This window comes from Athene cunicularia (genome assembly GCF_003259725.1).
Source record: "Athene cunicularia isolate RWA chromosome 2 unlocalized genomic scaffold, athCun1 chr2_part1, whole genome shotgun sequence".
Lineage (NCBI taxonomy): Eukaryota > Metazoa > Chordata > Aves > Strigiformes > Strigidae > Athene > Athene cunicularia.
This window is the reverse complement of record NW_020799095.1, coordinates 34,795,649-34,820,082: the sequence shown is the minus strand read 5'-3', so window position 1 is coordinate 34,820,082 and position 24,434 is coordinate 34,795,649. Positions and strand designations below refer to the sequence as shown.

General features: G+C 38.8%; 1 protein-coding gene across 2 annotated transcripts in view; it reads right to left on the bottom strand.

Annotated features, from left to right (window-relative positions):
* Positions 1-10,410: 10,410 nt before the first annotated feature.
* The window catches only part of GPR158 (G protein-coupled receptor 158), a 206,231-nt gene continuing 192,207 nt past the window's right edge, over positions 10,411-24,434 (bottom strand). Inside the window, exons 8-12 of one of the 2 annotated variants that reach the window (XM_026842789.1) lie at positions 23,243-23,381; positions 19,013-19,118; positions 16,925-17,071; positions 15,343-16,165; positions 10,411-15,216 (exon numbers count right to left, since the gene is read on the bottom strand). In XM_026842789.1, coding sequence (XP_026698590.1) covers positions 14,711-15,216; positions 15,343-16,165; positions 16,925-17,071; positions 19,013-19,118; positions 23,243-23,381 — 1,721 coding nt within the window. In that variant the 3' untranslated portion in view covers positions 10,411-14,710. Of the gene's footprint in view, positions 16,166-16,924; positions 17,072-19,012; positions 19,119-23,242; positions 23,382-24,434 lie in introns of both variants that reach the window. The other variant, XM_026842788.1, reaches the window with a different exon arrangement.

Genomic DNA, 24,434 nt, shown 5'->3' with positions numbered 1-24,434 from the left:
CATCTTGTAAACCTCACTTCATATTAAGCATGACCTGCCACAACATTAGCATTACGATCTGTTACACTTCATGGATATCCATTTTCACTGTCATACTGATTTTCAAACTTGGCAAATTATAGACCCCAAAATCATCATATCCACATTTAATAGTTTCCAGTGCTGGAATAATTCTGTACTACCCAGCACTTCATATCTATGATTAATAGCCTTAATATTCACCTCACTATACACATATACTTTACCCAATACTATGCTGCCACCCTTAATTTCAGTAATTAAGGTATTCTTTCAATATTTAAAAACTATATCAGTTTCAAGTGAAATTGCAATCCATATATTATTTAAGTCATTTAAGCTTCAAGTCACTTTATATGACATCATTTCAATTACATCTTTGCTCAATATATAGAGCACTTACTCATAAAAGAGAATGAGTTAGTCAGATGTACAGAGTTTTCAAGGTCACTATATTGTTAATAAAACTTGTTAACTGACACAGGCATTAGTCATAAAGCTGAGTAAATGTAATGATTAAGCCACTCACAGCTCCTCACCATTCTGTTACATCCTGCCTTCTAAAGAGAGAATTTTAATTTTGGGTCCTGATTTAAACCTACTTAAGTCAGTGGAAAAACTCCCTGTGGCTTCTTCAGTGGGCTTCATATCAGACTGCCACTAAATAACAGAACCACACTCACAAAAGCAGCAGACAACAGGTTGGTAACTCGGGCAGACTTCTGCATATCAGCTTCTGGCACAGTCTGTAGCTGTAACGTTCCATCTCGGCAAAACAGATGGAGCTTGACCGATCTCTAGGTGGAACTGTAATTACATTTTATTCCTTCAGACAGCTCCTACTGCAGAAAGCACAGAATTTCCCTGCTGCAGAAAGTGTGGAATAATTATTGTTTGGACCTGACGGGGGTTTGTTGATCCCCCAGTGGTAGGCTCTTGATCATTTGCTGGGTGCAAGGGGATCAAATGAGAGTATACATACAGCATGCAACCATAAAAAAGTGTGCAATAAACAGAGTGATCAATAACCAAATGGAGATAGTTCAATTTAATGAAATCCTCACTCAGCTCCTGGGAGAGATCAGAACAGATCAGCTCCCTTTTAGTGATAAGGAGTACATTATTTCTGTATACATTACCATTCTTATACTGAATACTAATGAGAACTATGTATTCTGTTTAAAAGTGAAGATTTTGTCTGGCCTGTGTCTGCTCTGCCTTACTCAGACAGCCACCCATGCTGTAAGATTAGGTATCTCAATGATCCTTGCCAGATGAAAAGTTGGGAGGCTGGAAAGAAGACTAAGGCATTGTCAGTGCCAATACATACAATATAGGATGAATCACATCTTATGTGGGATCCCACATCTCACCTAGTATGAGACATCTTGGATACCTCTAAAACTGAGCTAGTCATCCTAATCCCTTGGAAAATGGAAAGATGGCAACTTTAGAGTGCTATTTAAATGACCTCCCATAAGGCATTGTCTTTAGTGTGAAATGAGTTACGCCATCAACTCCAGTGAGCATACTGAATAAATCTCCATTGACCATACAAGGGTTCAAAGAAGACTCATTTATATCTAGGCTGCCACATGGTGAGATTCATTCAAGACAGTCCCACCCAAAAGCATCTGCTGCTGGATACCACAAGGCAACAGAAAAACCATGTTGCCAGTACACAGTGCCACCAAAACAGGCAGAATCCCTCCCTGGCAATGCCGAACCACTGCAGTACACCCCTTAGGAAGCAGAGTCTGCCACGGAGACTAAGGGAGCACAGAAATCCTCTGTGAGGACACTGTCCACTGCAGTGCCATGCAGAAGCAAGGCACTGCATATAGAGAAAATGTCCGGTTAAATGGACAACTTGCTAAACAAAATCATACTTACACAATGTGTATATAAAGTGTTGACAGATTCCAGAGAGTGAGGCATGGAATACACCAGGAAGTAGTGGGGGACAGGTAGCACCTCAGCCAGAAAGCTGATCTGGTTAGGATCAGCAAGACAGTGAAGACTTTGTCATTAGATGGATTCAAAATCAAGACACTTGAAATATGTATTCAGAAGGTACGTCAGAACAGCAGCAAAGACTTTGTCCTTTAGTGCAATTCATTTATTAGCACTACAGCCCCTGCTACAGCCAGCTGCCACTGAAACAGCTTTTTCTAAACAAAGCAAAGCCTAATCCAGCACAGTCCTAAGAAAGGAAAATCAAGGGTTTGGGAGATGGAACAGAAAGGAGCAGCAGTCCACGCACATGGTTAGGTTACTGTCAGCAAAGCAGCTAGAAAATGGAGCTATAAAATTCTCTCAAGAATTTGCAGTTTATGTAAAGAAGCATGGAGTCCTCCTACATTACTGTTGTGTAAACATTATTTTGATGTTTTATCTTTTTTTTTTTTTCCTGAAAATAGTCTTTAAAAATCGTAATATCTTAATATGCAAATATAGATGGAAAAGTGGTGAATAAATTTTTTTATTGTCAGTGATCTGTTAATTATAATCATGTGATAGTTATCCCTCTTTTGCTTTTGTCTTCATCTTCCCAAAATCCTAGACTGCTAAGGACTGAAAAAAAATAAAATCAGCACTTATTTTTGTATGTACGTTTTTGTACAGTGCCTGGTACAACCTGAATTGATGTAATGACATTGCCATTCCTGCCTTGTGATGCTCAGAGAATCCAGAAATGCTGGGAGCGGATGAGGCAGAGGGGGTGGTTCAGTCAAGTGGGCAGCAGTGTCTGGAGCAAAACGCGTATGTCAGTGGGGAGAAGAGAATTCAGAGCAGAAGTCATAGTGAGGGGTGATGAATATTTGGGATGTGAGGATGGAGCATGTGGTCTTTGCCAACTGAAATCATTTTGAAGCTGCAAGAATAGGAGCAACAGCAGGGTTTACCAAAAGGCACAGGCAGGCCTAGTGAAAAACACAGAGGAAAACTAACACGAACTTTCTGTGTCTGAGACAAAGATGGAGAAGCTAAGAATCAAAGAGAAGGAAACATGCAGGAGAGATGGGGTAAATAGGATTTTTGAAAACACTTAAATTCTCAGTGCTTCTAGGTCTCTCCTCATTTTCAGTGTTCTACTTGGAAGCAACAGATAGAGCTGAAAAATCCTACTAAAGGAGAGAAGATCTAATCAAGCTGAGGAAGAGCTGGACATCAGGTATGCAAAAGGGGTTATAAAAGAAATCTGTAGCTGTGGGTTACAGACATAAAGCAGAAGTCTAGGAAACATCTGTGCATCTGAGCCTGTGTTAGTAAATGAGCTCATTTTGATCACTCTTTGTAAAAGAATAGAGGAGGCGAAAATGCAGTCCTTGGAGATCAGTATAGAACACTAGAAAGGAGGATCAGGAAAAACATTTCAAGCTTTCTTCAAGATCTGGGTTTACTTTGCATGAAGATTGTGACAGTGACATTAAATACAGATAAACTGGATGCTCATAACAGATTTGATCTCCATATTGTGCCACAACCTACCTTTTCTCTGCGTCTCTTTACAGAGCCCAGCTATTTTAGTTAAGGATGTAAAAAGGAACAGACTTCAATATAATTTCTTTGAGTTTACCTGGCTCTGTGGAATTGAACAAGATGAAGAGCTGCTGAAATTAAACAGATGTACAAAACTGTACCAGATGTACCAGAGACGCAAATACCCAAGACTGTCCCTGTGACATTTGGATAGTATTTGGAAAAGATAGAAGGATTTCTGAATTGCTCTTCATGTGTACACTGGAATGCCACAAAAGCACCAGCAAACTGTGCAGGTGGGCAAGGGAAATTCTGGAGGACTCCTGACACTGTTGCTAAAAGCCAGCAAGTATTCATTTCCTACATTTGAACAGCTCAGAAGACTACAACAACTTTAATGCAGGAAAAGGTCAGGTCATTTCAGCTTCGGGTTTGTCTGGGTTTTATCTGTTTTGCTAAGAAAAACTGCAAATTATAAAACAGCCAAGAGAAAATTTCACATAGTACAAAATCTCCTACATTAACCAAACTTCCTTAACTTGCAACTTACTTTGTGAATCAATATGCATTTTACTGACACTCAACACTATATAATCCACTGTCATATAGAAGGTGAGGAGCAGTATCATGCTTATGTTTCACAGTGCTATCATGAGTATCTGAGGACCATAAGATTCTGCCTGCATTCTTCTTCCTACCATCTTTTGGAAGCAGTCAGGTCATCCTCACACAGAGATGGAAAATTAAAGCATGGGAGCCTTGGGAGCCAGGCCAGTACCTATGTAAAAAATCTGTCCTTAAATGATTTGCCAGATATTACACTGAAAGTTTATAGCTAGACAGAAATGCAAATGAGTGTGGCTTTGTCCTAGCTATCTCTGGTTTGGGGCAGGGGGGAGGTATTTTACCAAGAGAGCTCTAGTCTGTATGGGAACATGTGATTTAAAAATTAAGTGGGACGTTTGGAGAAGATGAGGATAATAGTGCTGCCATCTGCCCAGGACTTCAGCTTAGGAAAGTAACTGGGGTGATCAAAGGAAGCTCAACAGCCAGGAGAAAAAGCTGAAAAGAGCTTTAGTTTGCAGCACAATGCTTTTGGCCTCTGTCTGAAAAGAGAGCAAAACCAAGCATAAGCCACTGCGACATTTCCAATGAAAAGGCAAATCTTTTGTACTACCTGCAGAGTGGCAAAGGGCAGTAAGCACCTGGTGGGACCACCAGCTGGAAAGCAGGGATGTGAACGGGAAGTGGCAGCTCTCGGGATGATGAATGCTTTTTTGTTCCTTAAGGGTTTTGTATCTGGCGCATTGCTGACAGCAGGTTTCTGTTTCCCTGGTATGAATGTGAACCAGATCCTGACTTAACATGGGCCAGCTCATTTGGTGGCCTAGTTAAAATGACCTTGTGGTCTCTCCTTCCCAGTCTTGGTGAAAAGGTGTCGATGCTGTCAAACACATTCTTTCTCCTGTTTGGCTCTAATAACTCATTTATTGTAGTCCAAATTCTATGAATTCTGGATATAGTCAATGTGTTCAAAACAGTTTCCCATGCCAAGAGCTCACCTGGTTTAGCATCAGCCTGTTTCTCCAAGCAGTTGTATGAGGGCATGGGCTCCTACTGACTTTGTTATTGCCATTTGTAAAGATTCATCACACTATCAAAACCAATAATCTGTCTTTCAGACTGGAGTCTTCAAAGAAGTCACTGAATTCAAAGAGGACTGGAGACAAAATTCTCTTTCTGGTGGCTTTGAAAATCAGTAATTTCTATGCTAAGAATTAACCAACTTTAATTAACCAAAGTAACTTTATACCTCCTGTTCTCTAAGTCTTCTTTTAGGTCTTGTTAAGTTACACTAGAAAATGTGTTTCCCATGTGAGGAGACAAGAAACAAGCAGAGGAAATTGGAACTCTTGTGAATAGCCCCTAAAAGCTGCATTGTTCATTTTGTGTCAATAAATGTATTTCCTTTTATAACCTACCTGTTTGATACATGCACACACTTTTGAAGTAACAATATCCAAATAATTTACTTCCACAGAAAGGCAATTTACTGTGAGGTAAAAGCAGGAACAGTATAAAATGGTGCCTTAATATAAACACAGTCATATGCAAGCATGGACCTTTAATATGAGCAGCTGTGGTTTCCGTACCTTCTGTTGAAATCCTTCCCCACTGGGTCAAATGCACCCCTAGCACAAACTACAAGATACATACTCGTTTCAGCTGAAATCACAAGTATTTTAAACAGACAGAATGTACAGGGCAGTACATGATCAATCAGAAATATAGCAAAGTTTTATCTAAGCAGTTTAATATTAAAAATAATTGGAAAGTAATAAAGAATATCCTAACATTTTGTTTTGTTTTCTTCCCCAGAAATGCCAGGGTTTTCACATTTTCACTATCATGTGTTTAATAAAGAAAAAGAATATGCAGTTTTATCTCATTCATTTTCTCTATTATCTGCTAGTCCATTATATTGAATTATACTTGTTCCCAAGGAATTAAAAATAATATCTAAATTTATAAGGTAATGCATAAAACACCAAAGCAAGTGGTTTAGCTTGTGTGTAAAAATGCTTGTCATACATTCATGAGATGGTAAATCCAAAAATTCCAAACCCTACCTAGGCACTGTGTTTTTGTCATATGAGTTTGAAATTCCACTTATAATGTAGACAACAAACAGCTGAATGGAGAGGTCATGCAGTGCACAATTGCAATCTACAATTAATCATAAATCCTAGAAGCAAAAATACATCTAAACACACTTAGAAAGTAACAAATGTAGCATTTTGTTAGCAGTTCTCACTTATTGCAATTTTGTTGGTCATTAAAAGAGAAAATATAATTAAACAGAATAAAAAATGTCAGTTGTATTTTAAAATATTTGACTATTTCTGAAGGAAAATTCCATAAATTGTGAAACTTTTGCCTTCTGACTTGAAACACAAAGAAATTTGTGATGATAATGAGGGCCTTGCAATGGAGCAGCTGAGATGCAACTCGAAGTTTTGTAGCAAGTTCCTGTAAAACAACTAGAAAAAATCATCAGAGGTAACAAAACTGCTGTCAACAAAAGGAAATTGAAATATAAACCAAAATCATTAAAATAAGTAAAGACATAACTCTTCAAATACAGTGCCTACAGAGGAGCTCTAACCAGTTTTGCTAGCTTACACAAATCATTTGTGTTTGCCAAGTACCTCATAAACCACGATGTGGGAACAGAGCTGGACAGGTGTCTTCTCCAGTGCCGCTGTGAGTTTCCCTTGGTGAAGTCTCCAAGATGACTGCTTGGAACCACACGGTTCTTACCAACCTGCAGCTTCAAAAAATTCTTCATGGAACAAAGACATCATTATATGATACTATTTCTAGCACTGAAGTGTGTCAAACCTGGTTTTCATCTGTAGTACTGCAGCCAGTCTAAACTCCCTGTCAACATCATCTGTCAAGCCGTACAACTAATAGCGTTCAACTCCAAACAGATCCAGGAAGCCTCCAAAAGACTTACTCTGCCCCATACGGCAACTGTGCAACATCCAAACCAGTATTGTCTTGTCAATTTTTGTGCAGCAGCAAGGGAAAAAGTATGACAGAAAGCCACCACTATGTGTGCTTGCCAAGCAGACTAACCAAATAAAGGTTGTTGAGTTTACTCCATGATTCCCCATCATGAAGTAAAGGCACAGTAGGCCATCAGCAAGCAGAAAAGCAAGGGGTCACACATGAGGGCATGACAGCCCATGCCATGGAGGGACTGAAGAGGCGTATGCATTTGCTCTGCCTCAGAACATCTCCCCAACAGCCAAGAAGCAAACATGCAGGTGAGCCCTAAATTAGCACACATTTTATGCTGGTAGACCTGAAAGACATCCAGTGGTTTGAATTTCATTAGAAGACTTCCATTGAGCAGGCTTAGCTATCCCCTCTTTTAGTTGCATCTAGAGGCTGCTACCCATCTACTGGAAAAACTTGCCTTCTGCAGCTACAAACATGTAATAATGATTCTGTACACTTGTATATAAGATCTGTATATCTATATTATACAGAAGTTCATAAATGCACATTTCAAAAATATATGGCTATTTTAGGTATAATGTTATATTTTTCCATGCTTTAACACAGTGAAAAGTTGGACTCAACTCATGTATCCAGAAATTTAAAATCCAGTAATTTGATGGTAAAATGCCCAGTGTTTGATTTGTTTGTACGTTTTCAGTGTACAAAGAGCTAACTCATAAATACATGAAAAGAAAAAGAAAGATCACCTGCATAAATGGAGAGATAATGTTCAATTTTCAGGTATTAAAGAACCAGAAGACTGAATATTGCAACATGATGGCAGCCTGCCAAACCCAGTGAAACAATCAATCTCTTCTACTAAATTTCTAGCATTGCTAAAGATAGTTTCTGAGTTGAAAAAGAAAGCTCCCTTAGAATTGGAAAAAGTTCACTCCAATCTGTCAGAAACACTGTTTTATTAAGGGGGAAAAAAAAAAAAAAAAAGTGTTCAGCTTGAAATAACTTTTCTGCAGGCAGGCATGCAGCCCTGTAACCCCGAACCAAATCAAATGCCATTTTGAAGAACTGCACTCACAACCTCCCCAAAATTTAGAATTTTTTTAATGATTCCTTCAGAATACAGCACTGATCTAAAAAAATCCTCAAAGTGTTAGCGAAATGTATTGCCCCTTTTATAGGGTTTAGGGGGTTTTGTGGAAGAAATTCTTTCAACTGTGCACCAGCTCGAGCCCTCACTCAACATAGGCAGCTAAATCTGTTCCTCCCAACCATGTCTAAACAAAATAATTTTCTTCTTCACTTTGTCCCTGTGATTAGTCTGGGCTGTGGGATCAGAAGAAAAGCAAAATGCCTGTCTATCACAGCAGCTGGTATTTGTTAAGGGCTTGTTAAGGCTTGTCCACAGTTATGCGTTATGTGACTACATGTCCTCTACTCTTACTTTGGCAGGAGTCAAAGCTGCCTGGGGTATCCCTCTGCAGGTTTTCAAAAGGATGATGTTCTAGTGGTGAACACTGTTCATAGGATGATATGATCATTCAGGTAGGACCTTGGGAGGTCTCCAGCCCAACCTGCTGCTCAAAGCAAGGTCAGCTACAAGACCAGGGCTTTATCCAGTTGGTGCATAAAAAGCTCCAAGGATGGGAACTGCACAACCTCTGGGTAACCTTCTCCACTGCTTGACTTCTTGTGGTGAAAAGTTTTCTGAATATTCAATCTGAGCCCTGCTTCTTCGAATTTATGCCTGTTGCCTCTCTTCCTCCCACCATGCACCACTTGGAAAAGCCTGACTGTCTTCTTGATACCCTCCCCATGGGACACCCCACCAGCTTCTCATGGCTGGGCAGATGCAGCCACAGTTTCCTCTCAAATGAAATACATTTTTAACAGGAGAAGGAAGAGGTTCATAGAAAATACAGCTGTGGATGATTTCTAAAGCCACAAAACTTTGGAAATAATTCCCTTACTTATTAGAAGCTGCAAAAATGTCAGAAGTGGAGCTCAGAAGGCCACTATTAGTTTTGACACCCTGAGCCTGAGAGAGCAAAGCTGCCCAAGGTTTGAGCTGAGCCCCTTGAAGTGGTTCAGAGGAAAATCTCCAGGCCTAATTTTTCTGATATCTGGACTTCCCACTCGCAAAGAACTTGTATGCAGTTCATTTACTGAACCATAAGTAACTCCCTTCCCCTTCTCCCTTTCTCATGTCCCCATCACTCCTGATACCATGACTGAGTCTGGTTACCCATCAGCAGCATTTCAACCCAGGAGGCACTGGGAAAGTTACAAGTGAATATATATATATGTCTGTGCAAGAACCTACCAGAACTCCTACATCAATAATGGGTCATTAAAAAAACAGAAATAACAACAGAAAATAAACTAATTAAGCCTAACAATCTGTATTTATGCAGACATAAGAACGTACGGAGGTTGTGCCGGATGAAATGCTCATCTAGCACCATATTGAACAGGGGGTGATTATGGAAAGAAAACAGGGTGATTATGCAAAGACAATTCTCCTACTTTTCAGCCATCTACAGATTAGGGATTGAAGAGTTAGTATCCACCATTGTATCCATCATGTTCAGGGATCTTGATGGATTTCTCTTACATGACCTCTTCAGTGCTTTTTGAACTCATAATATCCACAGCAATCCATGAAAATGAGCTCCACAATTTAATTATGTAGAAGAAAAACTTCATTTGTTTTAAACTGCTGCATGATGGCCGCCCTGTGTTCCCACATAATGAAAACCAGCAAATATCAGTTTCCTAATCACCTCTAGACCGTTTGTAATTTTATACAGGTGTCATCCCTCTCTCAGTTATGTCTTTCTCAAGCTAAATAATTTGCAGTTGATTTAGTCACCCCTCACAGAGCAGCCATTCTCTATCTTTAATCATCTTTGTTACCATTCTTCAATTTTTCTACATCTGTTAGTCATATATTTTAGATGAGGAATCCAGGCATGCATACATATTGTACAGATGAGCCATAGGATATTACGATGACATCAATAAATGCCATCTATTTATTTCCTAATATTTTCTAACATTGTGTCTGACATTAAATTCAGGAAAATATAGCATGAACCCTACAATTTTGATCTCAAAATTGCAGCCACTGAGAAAAGAGAGCAGCTGGTCATGCTATTTCCTTAACCTGAAATCCTGAACACAGTACACAGCTAGTCTAAAGGTTGATGTCAAGAAAATATGAGGAAAACCGAGAAAATGCTAATGATGCGATCACATCATATATGCTGTAAAACTCGTTGTTAGCTATTTTACGGATTTGATGAGAAATGTGTTTAGTCTGGATCAGTAATGGCTTCAGAAAATCACAACACAAAAGCCTGCAGACAGATTTCGTATAAATGTGCTTTATTGCAGAGAAGTTACATTATTTACATGCTGCAACACATTACAACATAAATCTATCAAGTATTTCATGGTGGATGCTGTTGTTTGCCAGATAACATTGTTATAAGAACCACATTATAAAGTGAAGAGACTTACAGCTTTATATGCTCTACAACTTGGAGTAGCTAAAATGTTAAAAGTCAAAAGGCAGTGTTTTCTCAGGCCTGCCTGTTGTCATATGCATGCAAAAGCCTAAGGAGAGCAAATATAAAAGTATTGTCCAGTTTCAGGTCTATGATGCCACCAAAGCTGATGATAGGTGTGTACTGGTTTATATTTTAAAGCGTATAATCTTGCATAAATTATACAAGTCTAATAAGATTGGTATAAATCTAATTATTTATAAACCATGGCTTATAAATAAAGGAGAAATGCAGCTTGCACATGCATTTAAAAGGACAACCTAGCAAATGTTTGTGACCTTAGTGTTCATTATCTCTTCTCTTAACAGATCTGCTAGAAAACATCTTAATTCTAGAGTTGCACTTCTCTTGGCTGAATAATGACCATGAAACTCCAGAAAAAGACAACTAAGTAATGTAGCCAATATATGCTGGTGGAGAAAAATCTATGAAATACAGAACATTATTTATGTCTAACTTAGTATGTCTTCATTAAGCAATGTTTCTAGCAGCATCATAGTGAAATAGAATAGTTGAGTGAAGTTTGGCCCCTGATTTTCTTAAGCGCAAAATAATTTGGAAGTCCCAATTGAATCTGTAGCCCAAATATCAGTTGCTAAATAAACAGGTGAAAGCTTTATTGCTTTCTAAAGCAAAGTTCTGCAATTGTATCAGTCTTGGGAGATGTGACTACAACAAGCCTAAAGAACCGTAACAGACATTTTTTAAGAAGTGAGGGAAATGGTCAGGATGAAAGAAAAAACCAAAGAAGAATATACAAGCCAGTGCCTTCCCTGGTAAATCAGCCATTGTTCTTTTGCTTACCATGCAGCTGTGCTGTTTTATACCAGGCAAGGAATGGGCTTTGTTTCTGTGTTTCTAATGAAGTTATCTTTTAAAAAAAGAATGAAAGGGAATAGAAAACGAGCAAGGAATTGTAAATAGCGGTGGCACAGATACAGTCATGCGTGAAGGGCTTGATCCTGCCAGTGACACAAGGGGCAGTGGTACTGGGTAGACACTTTCCTGACACGGATCCCCTCGCCCTTGGTGCACGTTGCACCCCAACATGGCTGCTGCAGAGCAGGGCAGGAGCAGCATTTCCTCGCTTGGCCCCAAGGTACAGGAGGGAGGGCAAGATGAGCAAAGGTGCTAGGGCTGGTGCCTGCAATTTGTGACACTCTGTCTCCAAAAGGCAGTGAGTACGTACAAACATCTCCTTTCATGACTCCTCCATGGATGCCCACTTTTAACTTCAGCATGTGGCTCTGACAAAGTGCTGACTCCCATTAGTGAGTCAGGGCAATCCGCACCCCATTCACACAAACCACTGCAGAGATGCGCTGTAGAACCTCCTTTCAAGGGTAGGAGAGGTGTGAGGTGGTCACCATACTCAGCAGGTTTAAAGTTGTGCATCTCTCTGCACACAGGGTCAGTGTGCTCCTGGAGGAGTACCAGAAAGGTGTGTTCCTAGGATGGACTTCTTCCCATGCAGGGAAGTCTAGGGTTACTTTCTCTCTGAAGAGCTGATCAAATCCCACTGTTGGAGTTGTTGGAGTTGATGGAAAAGTTACTGACAAATCCCATGAGTGGGAAGGGACTGGGAAGGGAGAATCTGGGCACACTGGGTCTAAACTTCGTTTCTTTTTCACACTAATTGAAGAGATGGATTTGGGCTGCATGTAGGATTCCACTGGCACTGTGTGTGCAAAGTGGGTGCTTTAGACAAAGATGTCTAAAGCACCCAGCCTCAGATGCCTGACTCCCTTTCACAGGTGAACAGGAATTCTGGGTTGCAAGGGTCCTGGCCAGAAGATGTGTGTTGAAGGCAAAGACCAGATCTCCCAGGCCATAACTACACCCTACAAAAGAGGGGTGGGAGAGTCAGACAAGCCCAGGGTAGCAAAGACTTAAATTAGCATGTCCCCACGGTGGAATTGAGCACCATCCAGGCTAACCAGGTTGGTTGGGGCAGTTTGGCCACTTTAATCTGAAGCTAATGAGCAGAATTTCTGAGCAAGGCCAGTGTGTTTAGACAGCACTGAGACCTGAGCTGACTTGTCCCCAGCTGGCTCAGGTGTCAGCACGTTCCAGGTTTGGGCTTAGCAGAGTCAGTAGGAAGATGAGATCCACCTTGATCTGTCACTGTAGACATGCCCACAGACGCCTGTCCTTTTCAAAGGACGATAAAAGTCCTCCCCATTGTTTAAGTCCCTCTCCTCATTGCATTTTATCTTAAGCCACTTTTTCTATGATGCCACAAAAGTCAGTTTATACTACATACGTGTATGTGTGTATTAGATATGACATTTTATATATATATTAAACATATATAAATATCTATTTTTATATATATTATATATATATTAAACAACACATTCTATTCAATCATCCTAATTTCCCGTTCTTCCACTGAATCCCATCACTTCTCTCAAATTGCAACAAGTTCTTTAGGACTGAGCGGTCTTTGTTTTGGAGTACTTTATGTATAGCCAATTCTAGTCAACCGCACTTTACTGGTACTGCATTCAGATGGCTGAGGAGGTTTCTTAATATTAGTGATACTCCTCAGAATCTTTACGGTATGTCCTCAGGCCCTGATGGTAAACCATCACTAAGACTCAGTTGTGAATGGGCCATCTATGAATTAAGCTCATAAACATGATGAGGATTGTAGCTATTACTGAAAATTAACACGGGATTAAACAATAACTTTTACTGTAAATGTATGTATAAATAAATTTTTTAAAATAATCAAAGAATTTTGGAGAGTGGGAGAGAGATGCCGTCATTTCCATTCCCACTATCTCTTACAATTACCTATATGGCAGAAGAGTAGTATTTTGGACTTCTCACTAAAAATACCAATTTTTGGAGGCTTGCCAACAGGGATAAACAGTACACTGTTGTTCTATATCAGCTAGCTAATACATTTCTCAGAGTTGTCTGGTTTCAACAAAACAGGTGATCATTTCTGGGGTATATTTGTTGCCATCCTTGCTTGACTTATTTAGCAGGATATGCTCAGTATGAAATACTGAACAAGATCATCACCATTGATGTTTAAAGTAAAAATTCTGGTTTGTTAGATGATATTTTCCAATTAGTAACAAACAACAGATAAGTTGTCCTAAGACTTACCAGAATATGCAGCTAAGACGACTGAATTTCCACTAACAAAGTCTAGGAGCATTAACAGGGAAGTGCATAACAAATAACTTACCGCGTATAAAACCCCTGAATAATACAGTATCAAACTATAAATTTAAATAACAGAGTAAACAAAAAAAAAATCACTATATAAATCACAGGAAAGGAAAAAAAAAAGAATCTCCAAAGCCCAAAGGAATTTCTGGATATGAATTACAGCTTCCATAGCTAGTGAAAGATTACTGCAATTCTATATATAAACAAAAAAGTATACAGCAGGTATTTTAACTTGCAATTAGGAGAAAGTATCTGCAGATTGCATAAATGTGTTGTTGTGTCACGTAATATCAAAGTTATTTGCAAAAATTATACAATCTGGAATGCTTTAATATGAGACACAACAATATACTTAAACACACAGTAATAAGAAAATGAGAGCAATCATTATATAAAATGTATTTTTGGGATGCATTGAGTTAGCAGTGCTATCTAGATTAAATATGTAAGGTGAAAAGTCGTCATTTTAATAAGCTGCTCATTGATACCCCTTTTTTTTCCATCAGGACATTTTCTGTGTCCTACTTCTGCTGGATCGTTAAAGTCCCAAGGGCAAGTTAAAGCCAGTTGTGGCGTTCAGAAATAATTCAGTTAAGATCTACACTGTGCGTTTGTTACCACCGTATTTTTTTCTTTAAAAGAGAAGTGATTTCACAAAGTCAGATTTCTTTCACTGACACAGTAAAATCCTTGGAGCAGGGACCATATTCTGGGCACTGCTAATCATATTGTTGGCACTCAACAAATAAATAATAACAACATTAATGATAATTTACTTTGCTTAACTCCTACTTATTTGTAGTGCTGATTCCCTTGCTTTAAGTGATGCTCCTTAGGAATTTTCAAATCCTTTTGGCCTAAGTCCCCTCTGTCTTTCCTGTTGTCTTTCTTCTCAATGTTGCTACTCTCCTCAGTCCAAAAGCCTCTTATTTTCGAGGTGTTGCTGTTTTATTTGCACTTATAGCAGAGGTGTTCGATAAAGCTACACTTCTTTCTGCATTTGGTAAATCAGGTGTATCATACTCCCAAGGGCAGACTTCAGCTCGAGATGCTAAAGGTTGCTGTAAGTAACTACTTGGCTTATGGGAGTCAGATGAAAGCACATTTCCCTCAGAAGAGGCATTTTTTTTCTGTTCTGCCAATTTATTAAGGTTTTCCTTTTCTGCTGCTTTCTGGGGTAGCTCCTCCTGCTCCCCAGCACAGGTATTAGGTGTATATCTATTAACATTCTCACACTTCAGCCCAGGTGTGTCCTGAGACTTGGAATTTAACTGTTTTTTCTCATTTTCAAAGACCTGCTGCTCTTGTGTCTCCTGAGTGGCTGCCTCCACCTTCTCTGAGCTCTTTTGATTTGACTGTTGATTCCCCTCAGGTGTCTTCAGCTTATGATGAGTCTTCCCCTTTGGCTGGAAAGGGTGGTTTTTCTCTGGCTCTGAGGAAGCAATAGACACATGTTTTTGAACTTTAGAGTCAGAAGGCACAGGACCAGGAATTTGGTCATATATCTCCCAAGGACAAACTTCTCCTATGTCGAAATTGTCCTTGTGCAGAGACTTACCTGGGCCTGTGTCTGGATTTGCAGGTGTCTGACTAACCCTTTGCTGTTTCATAATTCCAGACTTATGGGTTTTCTTTGTTTCCTCAGAGTGGGTAGAGTTCTTCCGGTGGGAATCCTTATGCTCCCCTTTATCGGAGGCTGAGTGCTTTTTGCTGGCCTCCTTACCCTTCTGCTGAGATTTATGAGATTTAGTGCTTTCTTCTAGACTTTGTGTTTTACCCGTTAGTCCCAGAGTCTTTTCCTTGGCACTAGCAATAACACTGAGGGATTTTTGTAACACAGATGTTCTTGGATGCAGAGGCTTCTTCTCGGCACTTAAGTTATGTGCACTTACTGATTTGCACACCAGAGGGACTGATTCAGTGGAGACAGCTTCAACTTTTTCAGGAGCATTTTTGGTTAATTTGTTACCATTCAAGGAGTCCAGAAGTGAATTTTCAGCAGCTATAACTTCTGTGCTTTCTTTAGTTAAGCTATTCGGTTCTTCTGTTTGATCCCTAACATGATCATAAGTGCTGTGGGACTTTTTTAAGGAAAAGACTCTGTTTTTCAAAGTCTCTTCTTTTGGCTTTGCAGAACTCATGGAATCCTGTGGGTTTTTCCTCAGTGTGGCTGTGTTCTTCACAGCACTGTGCTCCATCAGGTCCTTCTCGTCTCTGGAGCACTGCCTGGTGACTGTCTCAGGGATTTCTGTAATACGCCGCATTATTGAGCGCCCCAAGCCCTTTTTAGAGCACCTTTTTTTCTGGAGATGTGGGTTATTAGCAATCATCTTTTTCCTTTTATAGATTTCAAGCTGGGCATATAGTTTCTTCAATTCATCCTGCAAAGCAAAGTGAATGGCAAAACTAGTATGTACAGAGTACAGTCAAACAAGCAGCCTATTACCCATTGCTCTAAAAATGGTGTTAAATGTATTTCATTGCTTTTTGTAATTCTTTAATATTTCTCCATCAACTTGAGTCCCATTTTCTTCCATTTTAAAAATAAGTTCAACTCTCATGCACAAACATGTTACCTTCCACAGCTGTGCATCGACAGCATGCACAATTCATATACATTCATGCTGTGTTTCAGATTTCACAGTGCTGTGGTGTATGCCTTCCTGCTGAACTCTAAAGCTATTCCTTATTTTGGGAACATATGCCCTTTTTATCATCTAAGATAGGAATAAAGTATTTTTTTCTGTTAATCATGTGTTTTAAAAATTTTTTCTATATAGTTATATATGGTTATGTATATGTTATGTACGAATGAGTAATCACACTGACACCAAATGCTGTTTGTTCTCCAAGATACTTCAAAGAACCTATGTAAACTGATAAACAGCTCTTGCTGTGGATAATTCCTCCTTTTTAGCCTCCAGTATGACTTTTACAACAACTAGTAATGCAGCATCTCTTCACACTAGTGAATATTTTTAATGAGATTTTATATGACCTGATATCACATCATTGAGAGACCTAAGCTGACCCGTTTCAGCCGATACGTGCAAAAAAAAGTCAAATGGATGCAATTCAGACTTTATTCATAGGAAAAAGTGTTATTGAAAATAAATGCTATTTAAATGAGTTATATATACCCGAATATCTTCAGGATCCAAACTATGTTCACTCCAGGCTGAATTGATACTGCTGTTCAGATAGGATCCAGATCGACCCATATCAAGCTCATCCTCATAAGCTTCTGTAGCTATATCATCTCTTGGGTTATTGCTTGAATGTGAAAACTGCAATAAGTATTCATAAAAAAGATGTTGCCATCAGTGCAAAAGTTTACTTCAGCATCACCATAAGAGTTTACATCAACAGGTTTTATGGCCAATGATCCTTCTATGGATTTCATGTAATTTTCTGAACTCAAAACACTAGCTATAGGCATTGTTGACATAAGTAGTGTTGTACAGAATATCAGTATTGTATGGAAGGAACTCTTATTAATGATGGCTTAACTTGATAAATCTCAGAGATTTGAATAAGAGAAAAAAACTTATTTTGATGCTTATTTCAACTTCTTTAAATTGCATTTAAATTAAGCTTGTACAGACATAGACTTCCAGCCAGTATTTCCAATTAGGCTGTTAAAACTGTAGGATTGTATTTTAATATACCATACAGTTTAATGATTCTGCAGAAAGTAATTCTCCAGGTTTAGATCCTGACCCTGAAAAGGAAGAGATGAAGTGGCAAAAAAAAAAAAAAAACAGGGGGAAAAAAAAAGGAAACAAATAAAAAAGGAGAGAAGTTAATTTCTCTCCTCTAAGTTTTAGCAAATGCTTTGATCAAGAGTTGGAGAGAAGTCATCAGCTATTTTTTTATTCATCTTGATTCACTCATCTGTAGTTACTATTGTCCACACAGTCACCTGGCCTCAGGACTTTATGAATGGAACTAAATATTCTGAATCTTTTCTTAATTCCCTGAATTCTTTGGTGTGCTGGAAAAGTCTGTGCAGTGTTACAAAAATAATAAGCTAAAAATGGAAATGTTGATCAGTAGTTATGAGTCAGCTTCAAAAAGGTCAACAAATTTTCTAGGTTAGTCTAGAAAGATAACTCTGAAGATATGTAATAAAGTATATGAATATAAAATAGAGAATAATAAGACGATTGCTGAAGACCAGAAAAGTAATTTAAAAGAAAATAAGGTTATTCAGTACTAAGGCTGCATCAATGTGTCCCCTTCTTAGGACAGTTTAATGTGCATATATTTGACAGTTATCATCATACCCTGTTCTGACATATAGGCAAAAGACAGAAATAGCAGTTTCATTAACCTGAAAATTGTATCAACTCAAACTGCTCGATGTTCTTCTTTCATATGTAGTTTTCACCTTTACTGTTTTCTTTGAATCTTGACCTTTTGAATAATATTATTGGTCATTTCAAAAACCATTACAAAATCATTCACTTTTCTGGAGTACTGTCTAAGAAGAAAGCTCCATTCAAATTCCGTGGCCTGGTGCTAGAGACAGGTGGAGCTGCCTGTGATTCTCCCGCCCCTGGTGAGACTGACATATTGCCGCTTCGCACCCAGGCCTGGCAGGAGGCGTGCCGCAGTGCTCAGAGCTCTGTCTCTTCTCTTCCCTGCCTCCTGTCGTCCTCCGTTTTCTTGTGTCCTACACACACTCATCTTCTTACCCAGCACCACTCTTGGCTCCATACCATGGGCCACGTCTCCTCCCAGTATGCAGCATCTGTCTGTCCCAGGCTGTGACTTGCAAAGGGCTCTGCTTTTTCAGCCTGTAACAACCGCCTGATTTAAACCCCAACCTTTCTATCTCATGGCTAGTCCAAGCTCTTCATTCCAGTTTTATTTAGCAGTCTCTCCATCCCCTTCTCTTAACTCTTTGTCTGATCTCAGCTAACTCTGGCAGCAGCATGGTCACCCAAATACCTGAAGTAAGCATCATTAGGCAGGATTCTTTCCTTCTTGTATTAATCACATCAAAAATTTAAGTACTTGAAACCCCTGCAATTTTGAAAGCTGAAAGAAAGAGTCTTTGAAAATGTCTAAAAGTTTTTAAAATAAAAAAATACAGAGGTTTTTAGGTAACATAACCAAATTTTACATCTTCCTTTTCTATCAGTTGCTTGCTAATTTTATACAGCATTGCTTCTGCATGACAACACTTATCTTCCAAATAAAAAAGAGACAGGAGACATAAATACCTTAGGGATCAGAAGTAGCCCAACAGTGACTGTCACAGTCAAGTGTGTGTGTGCAAAGAACAGCATCAGCATCCAGTCAGACTGAAGTCTTGAAGCAAGAATGAATCTGAAAATAGAATTCAGGGTTGCAATTCACTGCCTTTTCTCCAGTACATTATATTTAACATTTTTAATAATCCTTAGGATTCTTTTCACTGGAGGGCCAAATACAACAGGTTTTGTTCTGTACTGCTTTCATACAGACTAAAAATTACACCTACACGCTTTACTTATACACAATTTCAAAACAACTCAGAAAAAAACAACCAACAAAACAAGCCAAAACACAATATGAAAAAGAAACAACAGACCTTAAAGGATATTGCTTATTCCATCATTTTCACTCTATTTATTTGGTTTTTTTGATGGTTTACATTGTCACACTTCTTTGGCCTGAACTGAGTTATGGCAGTTTACATATATTAAGGATCTGAATGAATTATTTTAGGTTAAGTAAGCACATGTACTATGATAAATTGCAGTGCACTTCAATACAGGATGTCCATAGATCACGGCTACAGGGTGCAGCTGATAAAACATCAAAGAGAGAACTGAAATGCATTTTAGCGGGAACAGAGAAACTGCCTTGATTGCAGGACCGCCCAGCTCAGGGCCTTGCAAATGCTTGGAAAAGAGTGGCTGAACCTCCCAAATGAAGCAATTCCTTGATGAGCTTTCTAAAAGAGTCATATAACAAGCGGTGCAGTTAAAGCTAGCTGGAGCATGCCTGGCTTATCTGCTTTAGTGAGCTCCCAAAGATAGAGAAATGGTAAGCAGTGCGATGGATGAATGGACGTACCACTGGCTTGTAATCTGCAGGTTTACAAAAATCATTCAGATAGAAATGACATCTGCAACTTATCCAATTCCACAGATGCACATTTTGCAGAAGCTTTTGTTAACAGAAATAGTCTGGCATGAAACACTGGCTTATATGCCATAATAATACTGTCATCATTTCTTGTTTAATACTTTGTAAATTAAATGTTTCATGAACACAATAAAATATCGTAATAATTTCTTACAGAGATGTTGCTGTTGAGATGTGCAGGGATATGAGAAGGCTCAGGCCTGAGGTTTAACTAACCAAACACAACATGAGAGCTATTGAAGATGACATGAGAGACTGCTAGGTATAATAACAAGTAACAGTGAAAAGTGAACTAAAGTTACAGACACTGCTGTGAGGGATGGCAGTATTTCACAGGTGGTTAACATGGAGTAATTTGAAAGATGGAGAAAGAGGTAACTGAAGGGAGCACTGGGGGCCTTCGGATAAGTAGAACTTCCAAGGTCAGCGGTACCGATGTAAACATATTAGTAACAGCATATAAGGCTGTGATTACCTAGCTAATGATCTCAGAAATACCAAATCTGAGTACAGATGTAGCAAAACAGGGACCAACAGGAAAAAAGCAATGAGAGGTGGGTTGTTTATCTGGGAGAAGACAAGGACAGAGAGAGTCTAAGGTAGAGAGTGGAAGAGCAAGCATGGAAAGAAGGGGCGATAAAAGGGGCTAGTGACATGTAAGCAAGTTGTCACTGACTGAGTCCTGTACCTGATCACTGCGCTATCTTCTCATTAAACCCTTCTCCTATGTGATCTCACTCTCTGCGCTGTGCACGTGTGTACGTGCAATTCATGAGGAAACTTCAGGCTGGACTAGCCAGCACGTGGGAGACCCACATCTGGGAAGACCCAAGGTCTCAGCCCCAAACCCAAAGGCGGGTATTAGATTGGTTTAAGGACTGTGCTTGTATCTGATGGACCTGTGAATGTAATGTCCTTGTTTCATGAGGGAACACAATCAGCTGCAGAGGAGGAACAGGACCAGGCTGTATGTGTTGGACCTGTGCTGGTCCATGTGGCCAGCCACATGCTGCATGTAACTGTGCCATAGTGGAGGTGCTCAGCATCACTAAGCCTGCAAATGGAAACAGCAACAGCCACATCCATCAGACAGAGACAGGAGAAAGCTCCCAGGTCCTGATGCCCACCAGATTTGGCTAACCCTTAACAGCTCCAATCATCAAATCCTGTGAAGTCTTTTTGCTTGTTTTATACATGAAACCTTGACTGATTGAGGTATCCACACCGTACTTCTGAAAGGAAAATAGCATTTGTAGCAGCCATTCAGACCTAGCAGAGGTGGGGTTTCTATTTGAATGAGATTTTTTTCCATATAATTTTGGTTTTCTCAGTAATACAGAAGAAAGTGCAATGCAGGAATTTAATGCTCTGCGGATCTGAAGATAAGAAACCTCTGTTTCTGAAAGAGGAATAATACTTCTAAAGGAAAACTAAATGCAAACAGTTCAAGGTTTTATTTAGTGCTCACATGAATCTTATATGAGCTTTGGGAGTTTTCAGACTGCATGACTGCCTTGTAATAGTAGGTGTCCTTCAAGGCTCCAGTGCTTTCAACTTCATGACAACTCAGATACGTCATATAAATCTGAGTCTTACATTTCTGCTCTTTCAGTTACATCTAGAACTTGGCAGGGAAGACAGAAGGAGAAAAAAAAAGGAAATGTGAACTTCAAAGAGACTGGATTAAGATTTGTGTATATAGAAATGAACATAATCTCAGGAGGGATCATGTACTTCCAGTGCATTTTATGCCTTCCTATCTGTAAACAGAACATGCTATTTCTTCAACAAACCAGCATGTATCAGACAGAAGGCAAAGTACATTTTTTTTAAAAAGAAGAACAAAATCAGCAGACCTTAGGCCGAAGGAACAGGATCCTCAATAGGATAAACTGAAAGACCTAATCCTTTTGTGTGTCCTTCATAAGGCATGTATTAAAATGCTACATTTTCTCCTTTTCCCCTCTCTTTAATCCAAGATTACTTTCATCCCGTCCTATTGTTAAAAGAAACTTGCAGCCCACATTATAGCTCTCCCAATGCACTGAACTGTATCCTCTAACACCGCCCAAAAAATGGTTTAGGAACATTAATTAATGGGGGGAAATTTTGACTGAGAAGCTGTCAAATTGGTTATATTCAAAAGTATTATAACTGAATTTTATATCTATTGGGAATGAAATGAAAAATGCTTCCATCACATACAGATTTTAAACATTATTTCTGCAGATGTGTGTGTTAGGCAGTAAAGAACAAGATTTTGAGAGTACGTGGATGTTGAGATATGGGGTTAGAAGGTGAAGGAAACAAAGAGTTGCAAGCCTGAAAAGCGCAGCAAACTTTATAACAATGATGAGGGAAAAAGAGCACCTGGAAGGAATAGAGATGAAAGAGTTGCTTTGCTGATGTTTACTCAGAAAAAATCATGCCTCATGGAAGCAAACATCAAGAAGGCAGAGAGAAATGTGAGTTCCAAGACAGACCAAGGAACAGAAAAGAGTATTTGAAGACTGTCAATGGGGCGATGTTAAAAAAAATAAAAATCTTAGCACGTAAGGTCTGTCAGGAAGCAAGGGAAGGCATGAGAATATCATAAGAAAGTCGTATGAATCTCTTACAGGATGAGATGAAATTCATGTTATCTTGCTATTTTGAATTTTCTACGACCAACTCATTTTTACAGGGTACTCAGCAGGAAAGGCATATATAGCAATTTTCATGTAGCTCTGGCAGAGGTCCTTATTTATTTGTTACTACTCAAATAATTTACAAGTATGAAATGTAGAGCTCATTATAAACTTTGTAAGAAACATGTGCTTTATATTACTGTTACAGCATCATATGCATAACAATTTTTTTATGTCAGCATATAAAACACTATGCTTCATGCACAACCAGTATAATTACCTTAAGATAGAGCTGCAGCTCACCAATCTGTTACACATCCAGGAAAATTTCATATAAACCAACATTCTTACCTGATGTATTTCTAGGGATACAAACCAATGACCAGTATGTAGATGACTGAAGACAGACAGTAGTTTTGCTATATCTAATTTATCATATATTCTGAACTTTGATCCAAGAACGTATCAGCTAGCTATACCGAAAAAAAAACCCTAATTAAACAATTAACAAGTTGATTGTACATATTGTTAAAACCTATGGGAGCATTTTTAAGTTTAGTTATCACTTCATTTGCAGAATAAAATATTTATGAGACCTTCCGTTATGCATCATAACCCATACATCCATTTTAAGTCGCACCATATGAAACCTGAAAGATAAACAGTTAATTACTAGATCTACAGATCACTTGCCTAATTGTATGGAATATAGCAGAGATAATGAGCTCATTGTGAACTGCAACAGCCATATAACGTGGCTCATGAAATGCTGATGGGACTGTCCGCACTGCATAGCAGAGATAAACACCCCACAAGAGGAATAAAAATTCAGCTGTGAGAAGAACAAAAAGAAATAATTTACAATTAGTTTTATAGGTGAAAAAGGAAGCAAATTCGAAGTACTACAGTATCTTCTGTATGCGTATCTATGCAAAGACAATATATGCTCATACATGTATATATGTACACACATAGGCATTCAAACTCTCAGATACCTTCACTGTATATATTTGGTTTTAATTTTACATGCTTCTTTTTTCCAGAACATTTTTTCCTTTGCATTTATGGTGTTTCAGTTTTTCAACTGACAAACTTTAAGACAATGCCTAATAACGTCTTGCTTGCTTTTCAAATTGGTACTAAAAAAGTTTGATATCACTTAACAAGTATTTTTATTTGTGGTTCTGGTTGTTGTTAAAGAGGAAGATACTGATGCTACTACTAGACTACTAGCTGTTTAAGACAACAGTTTCATTTCAAAGGTTCATAACTTGGATATAACAAAATATTTTGGACTAAAAAAAATTTCCTCTGTTCATGATAGTTAATTCTGCTGATGCCCATAATATGATGAGTCATTCCTGAGGGCCTAAGTAATTATAACGAATGACATGTTTCTCTCTGTGAGGAGAAAAATGAGTAAAGGAAGAAAGGAAAAGGAGTAAAGGGTCAGGATCGTCTTAAACAATCCTGTTAGAGCTAACTCATCTGCACCCAGCAATACTCAACTTTCCAGTGGGAAGTCTGCTGTGACATAATTTTTATTTTGATACAAATTAAATTATTTCATTCACATCCTGAAAAAATTCCCCTTCCAGAAAAAAACCCATAGCTCTGCCATCTAGCTATGAGTAGAGCTGGTGCCTGTCTCTCTTGCCTTGCAGTCTGGGTTGATGCTGGTTGGAAGCATCTGAGAGTTACCCAGTAACATGCAATTTCATGTTAGACCGTTATGCCAGCACTGCTCTGGACCACCTTCAGAAATTGAGTGTGATCCCGTTGATCATACACTGCTTTTGCCTTGTTGAGTTTTTGCAGTAAAAACTACAGTTAAATGTAGTACAATAGAAAATTAGTTCTTTTTCATACTTCCCCCCCCCCCCCC